This window comes from Wyeomyia smithii, chromosome 2 (genome assembly GCF_029784165.1).
Source record: "Wyeomyia smithii strain HCP4-BCI-WySm-NY-G18 chromosome 2, ASM2978416v1, whole genome shotgun sequence".
NCBI classification, from domain to species: Eukaryota; Metazoa; Arthropoda; class Insecta; order Diptera; family Culicidae; genus Wyeomyia; species Wyeomyia smithii.
The window spans coordinates 122,789,665-122,812,393 of record NC_073695.1 but is presented as its reverse complement, the minus strand read 5'-3'; the positions used below and the strand labels follow the sequence as shown (position 1 = coordinate 122,812,393).

Genomic DNA, 22,729 nt, shown 5'->3' with positions numbered 1-22,729 from the left:
AACAAACACGTTTTTCTCAGAACTAACAAGTTGTGCCAATCTTAAACACAAGTGTTTTTGGAGGCAACAAAGTCGATGAGTCTGATGCCATCTCGTTCGTTCTCGGTGATCAGTCGCCCCACCTAAAGAATAGGCGTTGGTTCAAGCCGTCCCTAATATGGAGGACAGATGCACGAGTAAGCTGCACTCTCCGACAAATGGAATTCTCTTCATACAACCAGGGTCATATCGATGTTGATTACCCAGCCACAGTTGACACCAAGTTGAGGTAGGAATAGGATTTATTAAACATAAGGCCAAAGACCACAATGTTGATCCTGCAATACGCGAAGTACTATTGTCCTGCCTTCACCTACCATTTATGTAGGTACACTATCCACCATAAGTTTGGAGTCGCTTCCCTGAGTATTGTAACACTCGTATTTCCGATGACCTAGAAAGTTGCGGTCTTCAGTAAACTTGCTCTGCAGATCAAGGGCTTCTGAATGATGGACTGTTTGGTGGTAAATTCCCCCGCTACGTGACGCTAGTGAGCATGATATGATAATCGTCGTATTTTGACATGTACGATTGTGACCTCCTAAAAAGTTGAGGTTTTCAGCAAACTTGTTCAGGAGGTCAATGTTTTATTAATGGCGGATAGTTTGTTTATTGCATTACTTGCATTGTTGCATTCAAGAAATTTTTGAATGATAGATGCTAAGACTGCCCGTATTAGGTGATTTTTGATCATTTTAAACTGTTTCCAGACACCGAAAGTTGCCAGTCGAGGCTTTAAAATGACGGCCTGGATCATGTTCTGGCCTTTGTGAACTATCCCGATTACGGAAATACCTATATGGGGAGGCATTTGGTTATTTCAGATTGTTTCTCAGACACCGGGAATCACCATCTTGAGTTCCAAAATGACGTCTGAAGTAGAAAATACTCAAAACATCATGCACGATAGTACCACGTTGCAAAAGAAACTATTTGTTAACCAGAACTCTTTGATCGTCTAAACAACTTTGCTGAAGATAATAACTTTCTAAGTGATCGGAGAGATTAATTAAATTTAAAATATTAAAAACTACATGCACACTAGCGTCACGGTGCAGCCGAATTTCGAAAGTTGCCTCAATCAAAAGCCTCCTGACCTCCTGCACATTTTTACTGCGGATTGCAACTTTCTAAGTGATGGATTTTTCAAATAAGTTAAGTTCAAAATACTCAAAACTACATGTACACTAGCGCCACTTACGGCCTAATATCGAGCCATACCGTCCGCCGACCACAAACCCTTGACCTCGTGAACAACTTTGCTGAAGACCACCGCTCTCTAGGTTGTCGGAATCACGAAATAGTTACACAAATCTGCCCCTTTTAGGTAATGCCAAACTTGTCCGGGTTCTACAATATTTAAACTGAGCATTGCAATACTCATTGAAGCGATTAAAACTGTATGGCATATGGTAGAGTATATTTGTATGTGTATTCAAACATGCACACATACATTCCCGCATGTTACATATACGTTATATTTGATTATTTTACATTACTATTTGAAAAATATAATTCAAAGCAAAAAGTTTCATACCACTTATTACCAATTTTAATTTAAATTTCAACCATAAGTTTTACCATGTTCAATTGGTTTTGTTCTATTGCAGGTTTATTGCTGTTCCCATGTACCGAAAAGTGGTCCAGGACATTTTGATCAAACATCCGTTGGTATAAGGCAAGCACTAAACGTACCTAAGAGCACTAACTACGTCAACGAACAGATACGAGGTCATCGAAACGATAGTATTGACGGTGAGTGTTACACTGTTTATTGGACACGATACATGTTTCCTTCCTTGTAACAAGCAATAAAACAGTAAATGAAAGAAAGCCGGGGTACCGACCATAACCTACCTTGACTTCATTAAGGTACAGACCGAAATCACTCTAGTACACTATCATGCCCACTGCTGTGCTACAGTATTCGCTGATTACCATTTACAACAGACAGAGACGTAATGAAGTGGGTAGGTTAATGAATTCATAAATCTATCATATTTTCGAAGCACATCACCAATTCATTTCTTAAATGTTTGATTTAATTAGCATGTCGTTTGTGTTCACATTTTTGCGTAAGCTGCTTTGGAAACAAATCAAAAATCATTGGTCGAATGATTATGCTCCTGGATAATTTCTTTACAATGAGCGTTTGCATGCCAAATGACCCATCGTCGAATATGGAACATTATCCATTTGAATAAAACTTTGTACACGTGTTTGACTTAGGAAACTTAGTATTTTCACGGGTGGAGACATTGTTCAGACTCATGAGTTATTTTCTGAAAGAACGGAAACATTTCGGCATAGGTTTTATTCAAAGCATTGTAGCTCAGAAACCTTCAGTTGTACAAAAAACCGTCTGAGAATAAATTGTAAAGAACTAAAGGAAAATACTCCGCGAAAAAAAAAACAATTGACCGGAATAAATTAAAAATAAACACTACATTTTGTGACTATTGTCAAATTACATCGAAATAAAGTATTTGACAGTGCTTCTCGCGAATCTACGAATAAGACTATAAAAAACGCGGTTTTGACATGTGCATCTCGAATTGGACACATGCTTTCTTTACAAACCGGTTAATGAGAGCCAAATTAGGGAGATAAACTTAAACGACAAGACAAGTTTTATCTCCTTTATTATGGTCTTAACAAACCTAACTATTACTAACAGAATACAAATCGCCCAAAGTTCCGCACTCAAACGGTGTAACATGAAAGAACTAAACGTTAACCCACATACATACATAACATACATCTTATGTATGTGGTTAACCCTTCTAAAACAGTCTTTCAAAATAGTTATAATCCCATTTACAAGAAAGAGGAAATATATTATTGCAACACTCAAGTTGGGAGAACACAGTTGGAGCTATCTCAGTAAACTAAGTACCTAAATTTCATGCTTGAACATAAGCTCAATTGGAACGACCATCTGGAGTCTGCATCTCAAAAGCAAACAACGCTCTTTGGGCTTGCAGCAATACATTTAGCCTAAAATGGGGATTCAAACCGAGGATGATTCATTGAGTATACTCGGCAATAGTCAGACCCAGAGTGACGTACGCTTCGTTAGTGCGCGGGCCTAAAACTACACTAATAACAGCTCAGAAAAAGCTAGATGAACTACAATGTTTGGCATGTTTATTAACAACTGGAGCGATGGTCATCCAAAGCCTAAGAAGCTATTTGATATCTTCTTCCCTTACATCAATATATACAACTCGAAATGGAAAAAGGTGCCCTCAGGCTCAAACGTGATAAACTTTTTCAGGAAGAGGATTTGATACGATATTTACGAATTTTCAAAGATTTTCAACTGAGCACCCTTGTCACAATGAATGATCTTTAAGACTATTTTCAATGTTTCTTCCGAAATGGTTGAATCCAATCGCAGCGCATGAGAAGACGAAGGTCCCAAAACTCGTCACTTTCATTTCACTTAGATGGCTCTGAAATGGTTGAATTTACAAGCACTGGGATTACTGAACCAAGGATCAATATATCAATTCCAATAGGACGGTAGCCCACAGCTTTTGAAATAATCTATAGTTAATCTATAGTGTACAGATTGCCAGGTCACGGTGATATAGAAGGAAATGAAAACGGCCGATCTCTTACCAAATGTTGGTTCTTCAACTACACTCGTCGAGCCGGAGCCATTCTGTGGGGTATCTACATCCTGTTTGACATCATCTGCAGAGCTCAGAGGCTGGGAAACAAGGGTGATTGACGCCAACTGAAGGGCTTCCTCCAAAGCAAGACAATCTAAACTGTTCATTACACCATGTAATAGAATTACATGCAATCTACTCAATATGAATAAAGCTGATCTGAGTACATTAACTGGCCTACTGGCTGGACACCGTCCGAGTAGGTATCCCTTTGAATATATAGGTAAACTTACTAATGACTGATGGCAATAATGCGAAACATGACAAAGTTTCATATCACAAAGACCCCTCTGCCCCTGTTTAAATAGTTGACGTAAGAACCAAAATGACCAGAATGCACTTTTTCGTTGATTCAGTTTCCTTTCTCTAAGATACATACACTACAAACGAAAAGAAAACTATTTTGTTCTGAAACTTTTGAGAAATATTGGAAAAACGTTTTGGCGTAACTGCCTATTGGTTGCAAAACTGGCGTCACTCCATACAAGTTGCAATTGTCTAAGTTAAAATTGTTTCATTCGACTAATAATCCATGGGAAGGGGAAAAGAGGATAGGGGAATTGAATTCATGTATTGTATATTGATATTTTTACAAACCCTCAGGCTCAGGAAGGTCCAAAGTGACCGTGTCCTTTCCCCCTAGTAGTGGATATTTGCATTAAATGAAACAATTAAAACGAGTGTGTATACCTCGGTGGGTAAAATTTATCGATTTGCAAGAACGTTTTTTGGTTCTACTGGCCCCGAAACAATCCTGAATCTACCGGAAGTGGATTGTAGATAGCTCTGTAGGCAGAAACATACGAAAAAGGAGGTTTCCTTATACTGATTCTCGGACAAATTTGATATGTTATGCGCCAATCAGAGACACGAGCAATTCATATCAGGCAGATTTAGCATTGTCTGGGGGCCCAAATTGAACCAAAAAAAAATCTGTCCTGGCTCTGTGCTGTCAAGTTTTCATTTTTCCATGTAGCGATTATCCACCTTGGTGTAAATGTGAGTTTTTATGCGTGTGTTTGTTTGTTTATGTGTGTGTGTGTGTGTATGTGTGTGTGTGTTCGTATGTGTGTTTGTGTGTGTCTATCTCCCGGACAATAACTGACGTTTGACTGATACACGATTGATGAAACTGAATCAACTGCGTGGCAGAGTCGGAAGTAGTCGAGTTTTTACGCCAGGCTATGCGAACAATCTGCGAGAAAAATGTTTGTTTATTCGCATAAACTTGCGTAGTGGTTTTTCTCGCAATGATGGTGTTGGTAGATACGTCAACTATGTAAACAGGGGCAGCGCCTTTCAAGATTCACAAAAATTGCAGAGTTGTCAGTAGTTGTACTCAAATCCAAATATCCAAATAAAGATGGAATATCGAGACTCCAACTTGCTAATGATATGCACATAGGGAAACAATGGGACAGGGCGGGCAAGATGAAGCATTGCTTATTTCTATACAAGCAAAGCCTTGGTCACAGACAGACGTCCATGCAAAAACAAAATTGATCGAAAATTCTGTGTAAATTTTCAAAAAGAATCGGGTTATAAATCACTTGTAGACTAGCGCCACATGGTGACCTTATCGCTGCATTTTTATTTTCGCTGGTGTACGAGGCTGGCGTTACTGTTAGCGCTATCTGGTTATGAATTGCTAGTACAAAAATCTTTACACATGTTTGGATCTCAGCTTGAACATCTGTCCGCGCCTTGGTGCTACATTCCGTATCGGAACTCGACCTTCTGTTCATTATACACAGACTTCGCAGCGGGGCTAGCGCTACGATCCTTCTGACATCAACAGTCTCTCCCAAGCCGGGACTCGAACATACGACGACTGGCTTGTTAGGACAGCATCGTACCTCGAGATCGGTCAGGAGATATTGCATCAATAACAGCGTTTTTAAAAAAACGACAATATGCAAAACTTTTACCGATCTTTATTTAAATTTGGCTCGAAAAACTAAGTATTTTGCAAGGGTTGAGAAGTTTTTAGACTCAAGCATATACCTATTTACAAATTTTCGGCCATTTGTGGCTTCAACACAGTTCCACCTTAAAAGTTTCCCCTAAGTCTTAAAAATTTTCACAAATGTTATTATGTAACAAGCCACGGCTGTTGCTGCAATATGTTAACTATCAAACAATAAAGGATTATGCCAAAATGCTAAAAAATGTTTATTATCAATAGGCCTACAGCGGCAAATGACACCAAATGGCTTCAACGGAATCCGCGAAGGTAATTCACCACCACAGTCCGATCCAGATTACAAATATGGTCGCTTCGACGCCAGCGCCTTACACATTGCCCACGCACTCAAGCAGACAGAAATCCAAAAGGCATATGACAAACTGCGAGAAAAACCGATCGATTATTATTTGGTAAGTGTATAGACTAGCTGCCATTATACTTTGTTGCAAATCACCATGAGTGAAATTTCCATATCAAAACTCTAGGGTTATTAAACGTGTAGGATTGTTCAGTAGAAATTTATATGAAAATGAAACCGCGGGTTTGAACGGGATTTTCGTACCTGATAATCTCATTCGTTGCTGCGAGGTAGAAGCGATCAAGCAGGCCGCCATAGTTCCGCTGCAAAATTTACTTTTGTTTACGCATCGCTAACGATTTGATTACTAGAGCATGGATGACTCAATCTCTATACCTATTTTTTCATACAAAAGCATCTTAAGCTAGTTACTGTAGCAACGTTATATAAAAACGCTCGTTGACCACCATCTGAACGGTTTTATTATTATAGTACCATAGAGCAGCTTTGTTGTATACCAACTAACAACCTCTCACACAGTCAAATTTCTTTACCTGATAACTTCATAAAAGAACTGCAACGGCTTCAACAATTATAAGTTTTGTTCAAACTTCTAAGATATTGAATAGTAGGGTAGAGCGGGGCTAGTTGGTTACGGGGCAAGTTGGTCAATAATCTACGTATCTAAAAAATCGTATTATATGGGTGATACGTAGTAGATAACCAGAGAAACTAAATGACAAAATGAAGTACAGTTTTAATTAGAACGTATAATGAATACAGGTTGCTGCCAAAATGGCCATCAATTCTACTCGGTTTTCATGTTGAAATTTTTTGTCTAAACAAAGCCAGCCAAATTGAAATGAACATGGCTCAACGTATTATGAAAGTCATTTTCGTTAGTTGTGTAACTCAGGTATCGTAAGTTGTGTAGTTGTGTAGTTAAGTTGTGTAAAGCAAACTTTCGCCAAAATTTTATTTCATAAATTTCGAGTAATTTACATATTTAATACATGAGGGGCTAGTTGGTCACATACTAGCGGGGCTGGTTGGTCATATGCACATCATAAATGAATGCAAGTAACCAAGTGAATGCAATTTCAGGAACAGTGCATTTCGTGACGCAAACTTAATCCAAGCGAAAACAGCGTTTGCTTTGTTTAGCAAAACCAATTTTTTTTTTTTTTCTTCACATAACATTTATTTGACACGGCACAAATACAATTTAATGTTTAACGGCGCCAATTATATCTGATGACTTAAAAACTAAAGCAAATTTTTTATCCTCGCTGCCGACTACGAGCTGAAATTAAGTCTAACTTAAAACTAGCATGGGATTTCCAATCAGTGTTTTGTTGTTCAATGGTCGTCTGATAATCGTCGAATGGCATGTATGGATTCGTTCTGCTGAGCCACGATGTCGTGAGTTGGGACAGAGGCTCGTAGTCCTTGGGTCCTGGTTCTATTGTGCGGGGTCTGGTTGCTGGTTTTGTGCTTAAGGTTCAAACGTGTTCTTGTCGTTTTGTTGGGTGTAGACGGAGGGGAACGGGACTAGACTGGGGCATGGATGGATTTCAGGAAAACGTATATAAGGGACATGTAGGATAGGTCACGGCTCGCCAAGACATCACGAACAGGAACAGCCGGCTGTCTACCCTCGGCCTGCAGGGAAGCTATCAATTTAGACCTGGCGTCACGGTGTACAGGGCATGACCAAACCACATGCTCTATGTCGTGATAACCTTCACCACAGGCACAGATACCACTTTCCCCGAGCCCAACACGACGGAGGAGCGCGTCAAATCTATAGTGATTGGACATAAGCCGGGACATCACGCAAATGAAATCCCGACCTACATCCAACCCCTTGAACCACGGGTTCGTCGATACTTTGGGGATTATGGAATATAACCACCTTCCCAATTCCCCTCTGGTCCAAGCATTTTGCCAACTGATGATCGTATTCTGACGTACAAGTGCGAAAAATTCATTAAAGGCAATTGGTCTTTCATAAATATCACCGTTTGTTGCGCCCACCTTAGCCAAAGAGTCCGCTTTCTCATTACCCGGTATCGAGCAGTGAGAAGGGACCCACGCTAAGGTAATCTGAGTAGATTTTTCGGATAAAGCACTCAGATGTTCCCGTATTTTCCCCAGGAAATACGGAGAGTGCTTAACATCTTTCATCGATCGGAGAGCCTCAATGGAACTGAGACTGTCCGTAAAGATGAAATAATGGTCCGTGGGCATTTTTTCGATAATCCCTAGGGTGTACTGAATTGCAGCTAATTCTGCGACGTAAACAGAAGCAGGATTATCGAGCTTATGGGAGACGGTTAAATTGTTATTGAAGATACCGAAGCCAGTGGACCCATCAAGAAGTGATCCGTCAGTGTAGTACATATTGTCGCAGTTGATGTTTCGATATTTATTGGAAAAAATTTTAGGGATCTGCTGCACGCGTAAATGATCCGGGATTCCACGAGTTTCTTGTATCATGGATGTATCGAAAAACACAGTAGAATCAGAAGTATTTGATAAGTCGACACGATTTGGAATATTCGAAGAAGGGTTAATATTTTGGGACATGTGATTGAAATACAATGTCATAAAACGGGTTTGAGAATTAAGTTCGATTAACCTTTCAAAATTTTCAATCACGGGACGGTTCAAGACCTCACATTTGATTAGAATACGAGAAGACAGGCTCCAGAAGCGGTTTTTCAATGGTAGTACTCCAGCTAAAACCTCCAAACTCATCGTATGGGTCGACTGCATGCAACCTAAGGCGATACGCAAACAACGATATTGTATTCGCTCCAGTTTGATCAAATGTGTGTTTGCTGCGGAGCGGAAGCAGAAACACCCGTATTCAATAACAGACAATATCGTTGTTTGGTAAAGCCTTATAAGGTCTCCTGGATGGGCTCCCCACCATTGTCCGGTTATTGTACGAAGAAAATTCACTCTTTGTTGACATTTTTTCATCAGATACCTCACGTGACAACCCCAGGTGCCTTTAGAGTCGAACCAGACACCAAGATATTTGTGTACCAAAACCTGAGAAATCGTTTTACCCATTAATTGTGTTTGAAGCTGAGCAGGTTCATGCTTCCTAGAAAAAACTACTATCTCAGTCTTCTCCGGAGAGAATTCGATACCTAGCTGTAAAGCCCAAGCAGACAAATTGTCCAAGGTATCTTGCAATGGTCCTTGCAAATCGGCAGCTTTGGCTCCTGTAACAGAGATTACACTGTCGTCTGCAAGTTGTCTTATCGTGCATGAATTTGCCAGACATTTGTCGATGTCATTTACATAAAAGTTGTAAAGAAGGGGGCTTAAACATGAGCCCTGGGGAAGACCCATGTAGCTAATGCGAAAAGTTGCCAAATCGCCATGCGTAAAATGCATGTGCTTTTCGGACAACAAATTGTGCAAAAAATTGTTCAAAATTGGAGAAAATCCTTGTCGGTGAAGTTTACCCGAAAGAATGTCAATAGAAACGGAATCAAAAGCCCCCTTAATGTCCAAGAACGCAGACGCCATTTGTTCTTTGCGAGCATACGCCAGCTGAATATCTGTTGAAAGCAACGCAAGACAATCATTCGTCCCTTTGGCACGGCGGAAGCCAAATTGAGTATCTGATAGTAGACCATTTGATTCGACCCAATGGTCTAAACGACGGAGTATCATTTTTTCCATCAATTTCCGGATACAGGATAGCATTGCAATCGGCCTATAAGAGTTGTGATTAGAAGCTGGTTTCCCTGGTTTTTGGATGGCGATCACCTTCACTTGCCTCCAATCCTGCGGTACAATGTTTTGCTCCAGGAACTTATTGAACAAGCTCAACAAGCGCCTCTTGGCATTGCCGGGTAGATTCTTCAACAAGTTGAATTTGATTCTATCTAATCCAGGCGCGTTATTGTTACAGGACAGGAGGGCAACTGAAAATTCTGCCATCGTAAAAGGTGATTCTATCGCGTCGTGGCCCGGAGACGCATCGCGAACAATATTTTGCTCAGGAACAGAGTCCGGACATACTTTCCTGGCAAAATCAAATATCCACCTACTTGAAGACTCCTCGCTTTCGTTGACCGTTACGCGATTCCGCATTCTTCGGGCTGTGTTCCAAAGAGTGCTCATCGATGTCTCCCTCGACGTCTCGTTCACGAACCGACGCCAATATCCACGTTTCTTTGCTTTAGCCAAGCTTTTAAGCTTGGTATCAAGCTCCGAATACCGTAAATAGTCGCCAGGTATACCTCCCGTCTGGTAGGCCTTAAACGCGTCGGATCTTTGCGTGTAGACATCGGAGCACTCTTGGTCCCACCACGGAGTGGGAGGCCGTTCTTTGATCGTTACGCCGGGATATTTCTTCGTTTGGGCTTGCAACGCGGCGTCGAGAATCAAGCCCGCGAGGAGGTTGTATTCTTCAAGTGGTGAATGATGTTGAATCGACTCGACCGCTTTTGAAATCATTTCCTCGTATAACTTCCAATCGACATTTCGTGTGAGGTCATACGGAATGTCAATTGGTCGCATGCGAGTTGACCCGTTAGTAATTGAAATAAGAATAGGCAGATGGTCGCTACCGTGAGGATCGAGGATTACCTTCCATGTGCAATCCAACCGTAGCGACGTCGAACATAAGGATAGATCCAAAGCGCTTGGGCGCGCTGGAGGTTTCGGGATACGTGTCATTTCACCGTTGTTTAAAATAGTCATGTCGAAGTCATCGCAAAGGTTATAGATTAAAGAGGAGCGGTTATCATTGTATGGGGAACCCCAAGCCACGCCATGAGAGTTGAAGTCTCCTAAAATCAAACGTGGCGAGGGAAGAAGTTCTATTAAATCAAAGAGCAGCCGTTGCCCAACCTGTGCTCTGGGGGGAATATATATTGAGGCAATACAAAGCTCTTTACCTTGTATTGTCATTTGACATGCGACAACTTCGATGCCTGGAATCGAGGGGAGGTTAATACGATAGAAAGAATAGCACTTTTTAATCCCTAAAAGTACTCCTCCATATGGGGTGTCTCGATCAAGGCGAATAATATTAAAATCATGGAAGTTGAGATCAATATTTGAAGTAAGCCAAGTTTCACAAAGGGAAAATGCATCGCATTTGTTTTTATTTATCAAAACTTTAAACGAATCAATTTTTGGTAAAATACTTCTACAATTCCACTGTAAGACAGAGATAGAATCCTTCATATACGCAGTTGAATTAGGCATCGAAGGATACAATCGCTGCAAGGAGAGGCCATTGGGCAGTCAACTGCTTCAAAAATGATCTAACTGTTGGGAGGAATGCTGTAAGAAAAATTTTAATTGGATCGGGTACATTGAAAGTTTCAAAAATCCAGTCCACAATGTCAGAAAATTTCACTAATCCAGAGTTTGTTTCATCAACTGGGAGTGTAAAAGGAGCAACTGGGGTTTTAGATGTTCCTGGCAGTGCTGGGAACTCCTTCTGGGACTTTAAATTTGCCAGCCCAGGAGGAGTTTGCTTCGGTTTTTCCGCAGCACTGTTTGGTTTGTTTGTAACTTTCATTTCACTTTGAGAAATCTTAGGACCTTTTCTGGGAAGTTTAGGAGAGGAAATATTTTTCCTCTTTCTAGACTCCCCAGGATTGGCGTAAGACGCTCCCGCTGGTGAATCGTCAGAATCGGTTTCATCAGAGGACAACAGATCGAAGGGGTTCGAAGTAACGGGAGAAGTGGTAACGGTCTTCTTCAGCATGTCAGCGTAGGAACGCTTTGAACGCTCTTTGAGAGACCGTTTTATTTTATCCCTGCGCTGCATGTACACCGCACATGTCGAGAGCTCATGCAGATTTTCTCCGCAGTGAATACACTTTTCAGCGTTAACACTGCAAGAATCTTCCGCATGAGACTCCCCACACTTGCCACAACGTGCCTTATTGCAGCAGTAGGCGGCTGTATGGCCTAACTGCTTGCAATTCAGGCAGTTCATGACGCGGGGCACGTAGAGCCTCACAGGGAGACGAACCCGGTGGATCGAGACGTGGCTTGGTAGTGCAGACCCGGCGAACGTAACTCGAAACGAGTCTGACGGAGTGTATACTGTTTTGCCACCGATGATCGATGCTGACCGCAATTGCTTGCAGTCGAGCACCTTTACTTCGGGACACGTTTTGTTCTTAAAGCACCCTTTGGCACTTTGCAGTATACACTCGACGGACAGACTCGAATCGGTTATGACACCGTCGATCTCCACGTCTCGTGCGGGTATGTAAACGCGATACTCGCGTGTGAAGAGCTCAGAGCAAGCTATATCGTTGGCCTCTTTCAGGTTACCGACCACGACACGGAGCTTGTTAGGCCGGACCTTGGAAATTTCGGTCACGCCCTTGTACTCCTTCGTCAGGTCTTTAGAAATCTGCAAGAGGTTCAACTTTTTCGATTTCGGTCCTGCCTTTGGCCGAAAATAAACAGTATAGCTGCCCTGGGCTCCGTCTGGGTAAAGCCTGGGGCGAGGGGGGACTGAAGAATGAACAGGGGAGGGGGTAACAGAAGGGTCAGGGTCAGAGGGGTTCGGGGATGGTGGCGCGGGAGGCGAGGGATCTACATCCATTGCGCTAAGTCTAGCGCACTAGCGCTGACAAGAACACGTACCTTTTTATTTCTCCCTTCCAGTAAGGTTGGTTGTCCGATCGTTCGAAGTAGCAGCCGTTACAGCCAGCAGCACCAATACAGCAGCACCAAACAGCCACCAGCAGCGAGCCAGGTGTGAGATCACTCCACACAGCGATACAACTCGCTGACACTGATGGCTTCTTCTTTTTCCTCGTTTGTGTCTCGTCCACTGCTGTAGCACAATCCAGCCAGCAGCCAAATCGGCTTGCGCACCAGCTGGCAGTCACGATGCGAAACAGTTGCACAAAGGCACGACCTTGAACCCGGATTTATTTCACTCGACCAGGCAAACAATGCCAACACTTGTTCACACGTCTTTTGTTTTATACTCTATCGGACCGATCACCAAACACGTCCAGTACTGATGCGTGTTCGGCACAGAATGAGCAAAACCAATTGTTTGAAGCGATAAACTATTTGGTAAAAGTTATCTCCATTTCATCGTCATTTTGATGAATATTTTTTTGTGCAATATAAATGCTTAGTCATTGATCTAAAATAACTGTAACGTACACTAATGCATCGACAAATGCTTTCTATCTGATGAAAATTTCGGCGTAAGCAAGCTTTCAACGAAAAAAAAAAACTAATGTCGCTATAGTTTTGTGCTTGTGATTGCAGATGCGACTCTAGAATTTGGCCCCTGTTCTCAATTTAATCCTTATTGTTTTTGATTTAGTTCCCAACCAAACTATTAGGGAAATTTCAACACATACTTTTTGTCAGGTATGAAAGAGTAACACGATTTTTTTCATGCAATTTTGAGTTACTTCTCTGATGGTTTGGGATTTCGGAAAGCGAACGTATAAACAAAAAACTGGATGCGGTTTGACCTTCGCTGAGATGCTACAGGCTGCCGCTAATGCAGTGAGGAATAAAAACTGAGTTGTCCTTCCGAAATATGAACGGTCAATTTACCCCACACCCTGACCAACTTACCCCAGCTGAGGGGCTAGTTTGCCAATTTGACTTCCACTCAAAAAACATAGAATATCCGCAAAATCATAAACTATTCTGTACAGTTTATATTTTTTCTAGATGCTTTAGACTTAACACAACATTTCCATGTAATGAGTTTTTGCCATAATGTTTCCTACAAAAAGTTACAGAACACTTTGACCAAAAATGACCAACTAGCCCCGCTCTACCCTATATCAATCTTTTCCAAATTCACTCCCATTCGCAAACTGAAGTTGTATAACTGACAGCATGATTTGGGTTGGGATATATAACTGATACTCGGTCATTATCGTCGCAACTTTATCTCTAGAATGGCCAACAATGACAATGAATCAAATATTTCTTTCAAAAATTAACAATATAAAAAAATATTGAAAGTAAACACAAGAGGCATTTTGCATTTGGAATTTGGCACATTAATAACATTGAAATCGCATGTTAATGTTAAATTGATCGACAATTACGGTTTGCATTTGAACTCTTAAGTTAAATAATCATTCCCCACGTGTGCCATTCAATCGATTTGGATATCTCGCTGACCGCATAGGAAGGAAAAGCATAACCTGTGCCAAATCGAATGAAAATGAAAATTGGTGCTTTGTTCTCCATCTCTGTTTTGTCGGTGCATTTGGTTTTTTGGTTTGCTTTTCATGGCACACACTTTACATTTAGCAATTTTTTCAAAGCCTTACACTGCAGAAGTTTCGATTAAGGTGTTATACAAACGAGGTGATAACGTGTGGAATATGTTAGAATCTACGTTTCTTTCTGAATCTCGGCTGTCTGCTCAATCATTATAGTAGTAGAATATATTAGTAATAAAATCCGTTCGAATGATATATCATGAAATGATATCTTCAGTATAACAAGCAGTAAATGTACAAAATATCCCAAATAATTTAAAGTTTAATTAACAGTTTAGTCGTTAAAAGGAACACTTTCCAGTAACTAGCTCAAGTCATACCTTTGAAAAGATTTTTTCCTTTTTTTTTTCAAAATACTTTACGAAAGCTTTCTTTGTGGGCGATAGAGCAGAACTAACCGATGTGAAATATGCAAACAAAAATTAATGCATCAACGCCATAAAATATGTACCTATCCCTTCCGCATCAAGTCTTTTCCGTTAGCTACACGATCACGCCATTTATCAAAAAGTGCCAGTGATATGCTACTCTCACTTTTGCTTTATTTTGTTATTGAAGTGACTGAAGACCTCTGCTTCAGGAAATACAAGCGAAACAAACGATTGATATGCGGTGTGCTATGGGGTGAAACATTCAAGCAAAAATCGAAACAATCACTTGCCTCCATGATCCACATGATTACCCGTTGTAGTTCGACCAGATAGCGTAAATTATTCTAGTTTGTTAGATAATAAAAAACACGTAAAACAATGTTTTCCTTTTTAACAGTCTTAAAAGAATACTATCAATTTTATCGTCATTTTCAAGCTAAACACAAAGTGAAATAAATTTTGAACATTGTTTTAGGCTCGAGAGGAGCAGGCGAAACTTGAAATGAAACATCGGAAGGAAGAAGACGACTTGTACAGAAAATTCGCTAGGAAACGCGAGGAAGAGGATAAACGAATGCAGAGTGAAATACAGGTAAATCGATTCTGGACGTTACGGTATAATCAGAGAACGTCACCAAATATAACAATTTTTCAGGATGAATGGGAACGTGAACTTCAACGGCTTGCGCATAAATTCGAGAAGGAAATGACGACTCTGCGACGTTCAAGGGAAGATCAGAGCATGCTGACATTGAAACATGAACAACAAAAGGAAGACCTAGAAAAGAACATGACGATACGAAAAACAAAGAAAAAAGAAAGTCTGACAAGGAAATTGCTAGAACACGAACGCTCCGAAACGGCGGCTCTGGTGGACCGTCAATCTAGTGAAATGTTAGAGCTAATCAGCGCAAGGCGTAGCGAATACATGCAAACGGAAAGCATATTCCTAGATGATGAGTTCACTGAAAGTACCATACCACTGGAATATCCGTTGGTTGCACCAAAGCCTGCTCCGCCAGCCCTGAGCAAATTTCAAATATACAATGATCCAATTGAGTTCCAGGATGTGGACCAGATTGCTATCACAGTTGCTCAAGAAGATCAGAAAACCTTCACAGACCTTGTGCGCCAACTAGTCGGTCGATGTACATCGGACATCGAAAAAGCGCGAACCATTTTTAGATGGATTACCGTGAAAAATCTTAACACAATGACTTTCGATGATGAGGTTCGCGGTGATACTCCAATGGGACTACTGCGAGGAATAAAATACGGTACTGAAAGTTATCATGTTTTATTCAAAAGACTCTGCAGGTAACGTCTACAATGATGTTTTTTTTTCTTTCATATAAGCCTATATGTACGTTATTTCAGTTATGCTGGCCTTCACTGTGTAGTCATCAAAGGATACTCAAAGAGTGCTGGATATCAACCAGGAGTTAAATTTCAGGATTCAAGGTATGGCCAGTATTGCATTTGGGATATTGCTTTTCGATAACCATAACTATTTCTTCAATTAGTCACCCGAAAAATTCCAGGTTCCGAAACTCTTGGAACGCTGTCTACGTTGCTGGAGCATGGCGTTTTGTGCAGTGCAATTGGGGTGCACGCCATCTGGTCAATGCAAAAGAGGCGCCTAAAAGTGGCAAAGGCAAAAACGATAGCTTACGCTATGAGTACGATGACCATTATTTCCTAACGGATCCACGTGAGTTCATCTACGAGTTCTTCCCACTGCAAGAAGAATGGCAGCTTTTGAAGCGACCGATTCCATTGGCTGAATTCGAAAATTTGCCTTTCGTCCGGTCACTATTCTTTCGATATGGTTTGCATTTTGCAGACGAAGGATATGGTGCCGTGGTGTTCACAGATGACACAGGTAAATAGATAATTGTTTACATACTTAGTCGAATCTAATTTGTTCATATAAGAACATGTGTTCATCATGTTCATATGAGTATGTATGTATGTTCGTATGTGTGTATGCTCTTGTGTGTTTGTATCTAAATATGTGTGTGCATGTATGTTAAGCCTGTAGTACACTCTTTGACCAAGCTTCAAATATTTGTCATTTTTTGACAGATAAAAATTTGGTCAAAGATAATTATTTGTCACTCTTCAATTTTTACATGGGGCATACACGGGCAAACAACAACCATGATGTCAAATAAATTTGACCATTAAGTCAGAAGGTCAAATATTTGACCATTGGTCAAAGAGTGTGATACAGGGTTTATTATTTGTTATCGGTTTGACGATTTTAGTTATGAATATTAGACACAGTTGCTTTGTTGGTTGCCAAAACTAATTATTTATTTAAGTCAAAAAATAAATTCTGCTGGGATTATCAACCTGTAATTTATTTTGAGAATTCAAGTGTATGTACTAATCTGTTTCAACAAATAACAAAATTTGCTTCTCCACGGGGTAAAATGTAAACGGCTTGATTACTGATTAAAAAGTATTTATTTTTATAATGAATTGAATCAAACTTGTTCGAAGTTCCTGAAATTGAATTCCTATTATTAACTTTACTTTTATCTTTGGTGATATCTGGATTGAAAAAAAAGCTTTAACGACACTTCTAAATAATGTCCAATTGAACAGTTTTGCCTAGGCTCTTTTTGCGGTAGAAATACCTTGTATGAAATACGGTTCTGGAAATTCGATGGGTATCCTGCTTTGGAAATAATAAATCAAAATGCCAAAGTTTACTGATTTCAATTTCTCATTGACGATACGATAGTGCATTAGAATACTTGGAATAAAAGCGAATTTTATGATTTTCTTCTCGCTACAGGTGCGGCAACCGTGAGAATAGCAATGCCATCGGATATGCAAGGTTGTTTAATTTTCCATTACAACCTTAAGTTCTACGACAGTGAAGAAGACTCATACGACGGAGTATCGCTGAAGCGTTTTGTCATGCAATCTGTCATAAGCAATATCGTAGCATTCCGTGTGCATGCTCCATGCTCGGGAGCTTTTCTGCTAGACATCTTTGCCAATGCGGTTACACCGCAAGAGTACCTGACTGGTGAACCAATGAAGTTCAAGAGCGTATGCAAATTCAAGGTAGCATTCATCATACTAAATGGGAATGGGAATATTCATTCACGCGCTTCATCCTTACAGATCTGCTGCGAAGAGTTACAAACGGTCATGGTTCCACTACCAGACTGTGCCAGTGGAGAGTGGGGACCAACCAAAGCCACTAGACTTTTCGGGTTAATACCAATTACACACCAGGTAAGGAACCAGCCGTTTTGCAAATTATTGAAAAAAATGTATTATTCCCGCTTCCGCAGGAACCCCTCATATTTGCTGGACGGGCAATCGAACTGCAGTTTAGAATGTCTCGACCCCTAACAGACTTCATGGCGACGCTACATAAAAATGGAATAGAAGAAAAAAAGCTATCCAAATACGTTCAGCATAATGTTATAGGTGATACAGTTACGTTCAACATAAGGTACGCATAACATTAAGGTTAAACGGGATTGTGGTCTTTTCCTATACAATTTTGAGGTTAGAGTTCTTTTTACTTCTGTAGTTTGAGCGTAAAAATTCGGCTTCCACTAAATAAACAGCACTCAAATTGCTACTTCAGGCATGCAACAGTTGTGAAAACAATTGATCAAAGTTTCATGTACGTAGTCTTCATAAATCAAGTAAAAATTAAGTTGCAAAATTCAATTGATCGCGACCACGTCCCGTTTCACCATAACAATTACTGACATATATCAACAATTATTGACATATATTTTCTCTGCAGCTTTCCACAAGAGGGTCAGTATGGCTTGGATATTTACACTAGAGAAGTGGGATCGATTACAAATAATAATAATTCGTCAAACGAGAAACATCTTTTAACGCACTGTTGCAAATATCTGATTAACTCCTCGAAACGAAATTGAATTCGCAGCTTTTGTACCGTTACACCCGTTGGAATCATTTGTTAGTTTTTTGTAAATATAGATGATAGAATGTTCACAACACAAATTACAGTATTTTAATGTTTTATGTTGACAGATACAGAAATTTATTACAGGACCTGCCCCCTTATCGCACATTTTAAGAATTCGCAAGTGTAAATACAAGCCTTAAAGTAAAAAATCAACCAAATCTGATTTATGTAAGAACTAATCTATATAAACTCATTGTTGCAAATCGTTGTTTATTTTTTCATCGATATCCGTTATTTGGGCTTCAATGCGCTTGAAATCCCTTAGTTCACTAGTAACGGCAGCTACGACAGCCTCTCTTTCTATCTTGGCTTCAGCTAGTCGTTTTCGACCGGTTTCGATTCTCGCAACCGCATTCTAAAAACCAAACTTAACAATTGATGATAATGAAAGAATTTTACAGAGCATCATTAGTTACCTCTAGTTGCTGTTTCTGGAACTGAATTTGTTTTTTGTAATATTTGATTTGCCACTTCAATTTGTTAACCACCAAAGGCCGCACTTGCTCCTCAGCTGATTTCCCTGTAGGGCGCCTGCGAAAGACCTTAGTAATAGAACGTTTCCAGCCCGAAAATTATCTTGACCTAACCTTAACCTTGGAATTCAACCTAATGCTCAAGAGCGCTTACTGATCAGAATAGGTCCTAGAAAACAATCTAGAACTACGAAGAGAGATCCTAAGGCCTTCAATAACAAACGCTTCACTCCACAGGCAAACCCAAGCCTCGTTTTCGCTCCGACCCCTCGTGTAAACCATTTGTTGTTTGTTTCAATTTCAGAGGCTTAAAGCTATATCCAAAATTCAAATTATCTAAAGTCCAAATCATATAAAGCTGGTAATGCATGTAGTTTAACGAGGATGCGATATCTCAAGTCGACACTGGAGATTGCGGGCTCGAGTCCCGTTTGGATGAAGACATTTTTTCTAAGTCTAAATACACCTGTCCTTGTTCATTTTTCGCATTCTCGTAAAACTAAAAACATTGCCAGCTTTACTAAGCCTCAGATTTGCGCATAGTTTCATGCTGTTTGAAAAGGTAACTCATCTTGACCCGCTTTTTTGGAAAACAACTTTTTTATGCAATTAGGTAAATATATAAAATATCCATAAACTTATTAAAATAATCTTAAACCTAACTTCAGTTTCGTGATATTGAAAATTTGAATTATGTTACGCATTTTGTCTCTCCCCACGCTAATACTATACGCGGTTCGACCATAACGCATTTATGCGGTAATAAACCAAATGTTTTTTGTTCGTGCCAATATACTGAGCATAATCTAAATTGCCCGCGACAATAATATTAAGGTAAAAACTAACGGATGATAGAAACGGATGATAGAATTAAGCTGTTCAGACATTGAACCAAATATAAACTTACCATTTTTTAACAGAATCATTTCTTGGGTCCGTTTTTAGAACTTCCAGTACATGCAAATGTTCGTCTGTATCAATGCAGTCCCAGATTTTGTTGAAATGGGAAAGAATATTATCCAGGAGACCTGCCTTGAAAATCGAGAATAGATTTTCGTTTTTATTGATGCCATTGTAATCCTTAAAGTGATGAAATCTGAAAACGAGACTCAACGATTAATCAATCTTATTTGTATTTGATTACCTTAACCATAACCATAACTTAGTACCATAACGGCATTCGAAATAGGTATATTTGTACACCGCATTCGTTCGATGAGAAAAAGGGTTCATACTTAGAAACTCAATTTAGTGAAAATTCAAATTCAGACGTGCTGATCGAAATGTGAACACTATTTTTTATAAATTGATCAATTTTACAGTAAAAATAAATTCTCATATACACTGTTAAAATACTGATTCGATTGTAATTGAAAAATATGATTTCTGTTATACGTGAATTATTATTATTCGTTCATTACCTGATCTCGTTGATCATCTCCGAATATTTATCCAAAAATTTCTGTTTGTATTTGCTTGGCGCTGCTTCATTTCCAATCATATTTAATCTAAAAGTATACAATAGCCTCAGGCTTAACAATTTAAAAAAAAATATCATAATTCAGCGATTTTATATTGTAAAATTATTTTAATTTATATAGCATAGCTGTTAATGCGAAAAACAAACTTACAATTTGAAACAACCAAAGTGTTAGACAGGGATGCCAGGTCGTTTCAAATGACTTTACGCGAAGCTGAGTGTAAACCGTGTAAACAGCCCGAAGGCTGAAAAAGTTACCTACCAACGCTACCAACGAATCGCAAAGATGTTGAGCAAAAAAAAGTTGCGACTACCAATTGCGGATGTCTTCACATATTTTTCAATGTCTTCTCTTTATCTTCCCAAGCCAGGATGTCTTCACAGCTGGTTAAATGGATTAAATGTCTTAAAATTCAAAACATATCTTCCAATCTGGCATCGCTGGTGATTGACCCCGCCAAGAAGACAGAAATAAATTAAAAGGGCGATACTACACTGGAAATAAATCGCACGCTTATCCCTTATGCTATGTAATGCCTTGTTCAGACTACGTCAGATATCACCTGATATCGACAGATGATATCGGATATCACTTCGAGCGTTCACACTATAGTGAGCTGATATGATTTGACATTTGCTTTGGTAATTGAAAAGAGAAGAAAACAAAAACAGGTCAAAGCTAAAACAAGAAAACAAGAGCAATGGGATTAGGATAGAGATGTCAGCGAGTTGGCTCTCACCAACGCGAACTCTCATATGCATCTGGGTTGTTTAGCTATTCACGGATTTCCGATTTTTATACCCCGCATAATCAATAACCATAAACGGATGATTATCCATATGGTTAAACGATAAGTAGTCGGGACTATATTCCGAACTAGTTGTTAGGCACGTTTTATGGTTATTGATTACGAGGGATATCATCTGAAAGAGTGTAGAAATCAAAAAAATATTTATCGATTTCCATTATACTCTACTAGAATTTTTTTTTTTGGAAGTAAATATTGAAATTCAGTCCGCGCAAATATATATTTCGATCGTGACATACAGTCTTCCTCAGTTCTTATGTGGACTGGTCCACATTATTTCTTTGATTTCTTGAATCACTCTGCTAAGACGCTCGGTAAAGATTTTCTAAATTTGAAAGAGTGTAATTTTCTGAGCAAAACGTGATTTTTTAAAACTTTATATCATTATCCTTCGATTTTTAAATGAAGAATAAAAATTCGCTCTACAACGACAGTTGGTAGATGGGCGAACTGTCATCGAGCAGATTCCGAGTGGTTTTGAATCGTGATTTAAAAAGCGAAGGACAACGATAGAAAATTTTTAATAATCACGTTTTGCTTAGAAAATGAAGCTCTTTCAGGTGACATAAAAAACTGATATAGCTAAACAACCCAACTGTTTACGAACTAAGCACGTGTGGTGGTGGGTTGAAGCTGACAAATTTTAGAGCAAGCCGACCAGTGACTAAATTGAAGTTTCTAAAGCTAGTTTGGCAACTCCCACCATAACGCGGCAACCGCACCGGGCGTTGCTATGTTGGTTTGGGAAATAACAATCCTCACCTCGGGTAGTAGCGAGTTATTAAATTTGGCAACGCGATAGCAACGAGCCAAATCGTTGCTATTTGATTAAATGTCAAACTGTTGTTTTTTTGTGCTCGATAGTGAATGTTCGTAATAATATTACGAAGATGATGAGTGTTTCGAATGCGGACTCAATTGGTCGGCCTCGGAAGACGAAGCGTATTGCCTCGCTTGTTAAACACGTCGTAGGACGCAAGTGTCGGCGTGAACCACTACTCAATTTTATTTCCGATTGACCTGAAATTTAGGACAGGGTGTTTTTTCGGGCAGGTAAACATTTTGCATAGGTTTTTTATTGAGATGACCATTTTGGTTGGCATTTTGGTCTGCAACCTACACGATGCGGAAAGCTCAAATTCTCACAAGATTGGCCAATATTATTCAATAAACCTGGAAGGTTTGAGCAAATCTGCTCGGGAGTATTACCAACTATTTTCTCGTTTCATTCGGTCGTTTTATAAAAAACCATTTTCTCCTTTACCGCTGTTTCAATCTTCAAAAATAACCTAAGATGCGTTCGAAAGCGGCGTTGGAAATGGTCATCGGTATAGACCGGTGTTTCCGATAAAAACATTGTTAAAACGCTGGATGGAAAC

General features: G+C 39.7%; 2 protein-coding genes across 7 annotated transcripts in view; one reads left to right on the top strand and one right to left on the bottom strand.

The window, feature by feature from the left end:
- LOC129726096 (hillarin) overlaps positions 1 to 18,623 on the top strand; it is a 37,464-nt gene extending 18,841 nt beyond the window's left edge. For all 3 annotated transcript variants that reach the window (XM_055682716.1, XM_055682718.1, XM_055682717.1), the window contains exons 3-12: positions 1,650 to 1,794; positions 5,902 to 6,092; positions 15,094 to 15,210; positions 15,274 to 15,935; positions 15,996 to 16,079; positions 16,142 to 16,500; positions 17,422 to 17,696; positions 17,757 to 17,870; positions 17,930 to 18,093; positions 18,397 to 18,623. In XM_055682716.1, the coding sequence (XP_055538691.1) occupies positions 1,650 to 1,794; positions 5,902 to 6,092; positions 15,094 to 15,210; positions 15,274 to 15,935; positions 15,996 to 16,079; positions 16,142 to 16,500; positions 17,422 to 17,696; positions 17,757 to 17,870; positions 17,930 to 18,093; positions 18,397 to 18,538 (2,253 nt within the window). In that variant the 3' untranslated portion in view covers positions 18,539 to 18,623. The remainder of the gene's footprint in view (positions 1 to 1,649; positions 1,795 to 5,901; positions 6,093 to 15,093; positions 15,211 to 15,273; positions 15,936 to 15,995; positions 16,080 to 16,141; positions 16,501 to 17,421; positions 17,697 to 17,756; positions 17,871 to 17,929; positions 18,094 to 18,396) is intronic.
- An 8-nt stretch (positions 18,624 to 18,631) lies between these two features.
- On the bottom strand, positions 18,632 to 20,720 carry LOC129726099 (uncharacterized). Of its 4 annotated transcripts, none has more exons than XM_055682738.1 (5): positions 20,693 to 20,720; positions 20,483 to 20,569; positions 19,969 to 20,157; positions 19,005 to 19,119; positions 18,632 to 18,943 (listed from the first exon to the last, which is right to left on the bottom strand). In XM_055682738.1, the coding sequence occupies exons 2-5, from the start codon at positions 20,560 to 20,562 to the stop codon at positions 18,779 to 18,781; spliced, it is 549 nt and encodes a 182-aa protein (XP_055538713.1). In that variant the 5' UTR covers positions 20,563 to 20,569; positions 20,693 to 20,720; the 3' UTR covers positions 18,632 to 18,778. The 4 variants fall into 4 exon arrangements, with proteins under 4 accessions (XP_055538713.1, XP_055538712.1, XP_055538710.1 ...); XM_055682737.1 differs by having other exon boundaries at positions 20,483 to 20,593; positions 20,693 to 20,711; XM_055682735.1 differs by lacking the exon at positions 20,693 to 20,720 and having other exon boundaries at positions 20,483 to 20,682.
- Between the last annotated feature and the right edge of the window lie 2,009 nt (positions 20,721 to 22,729).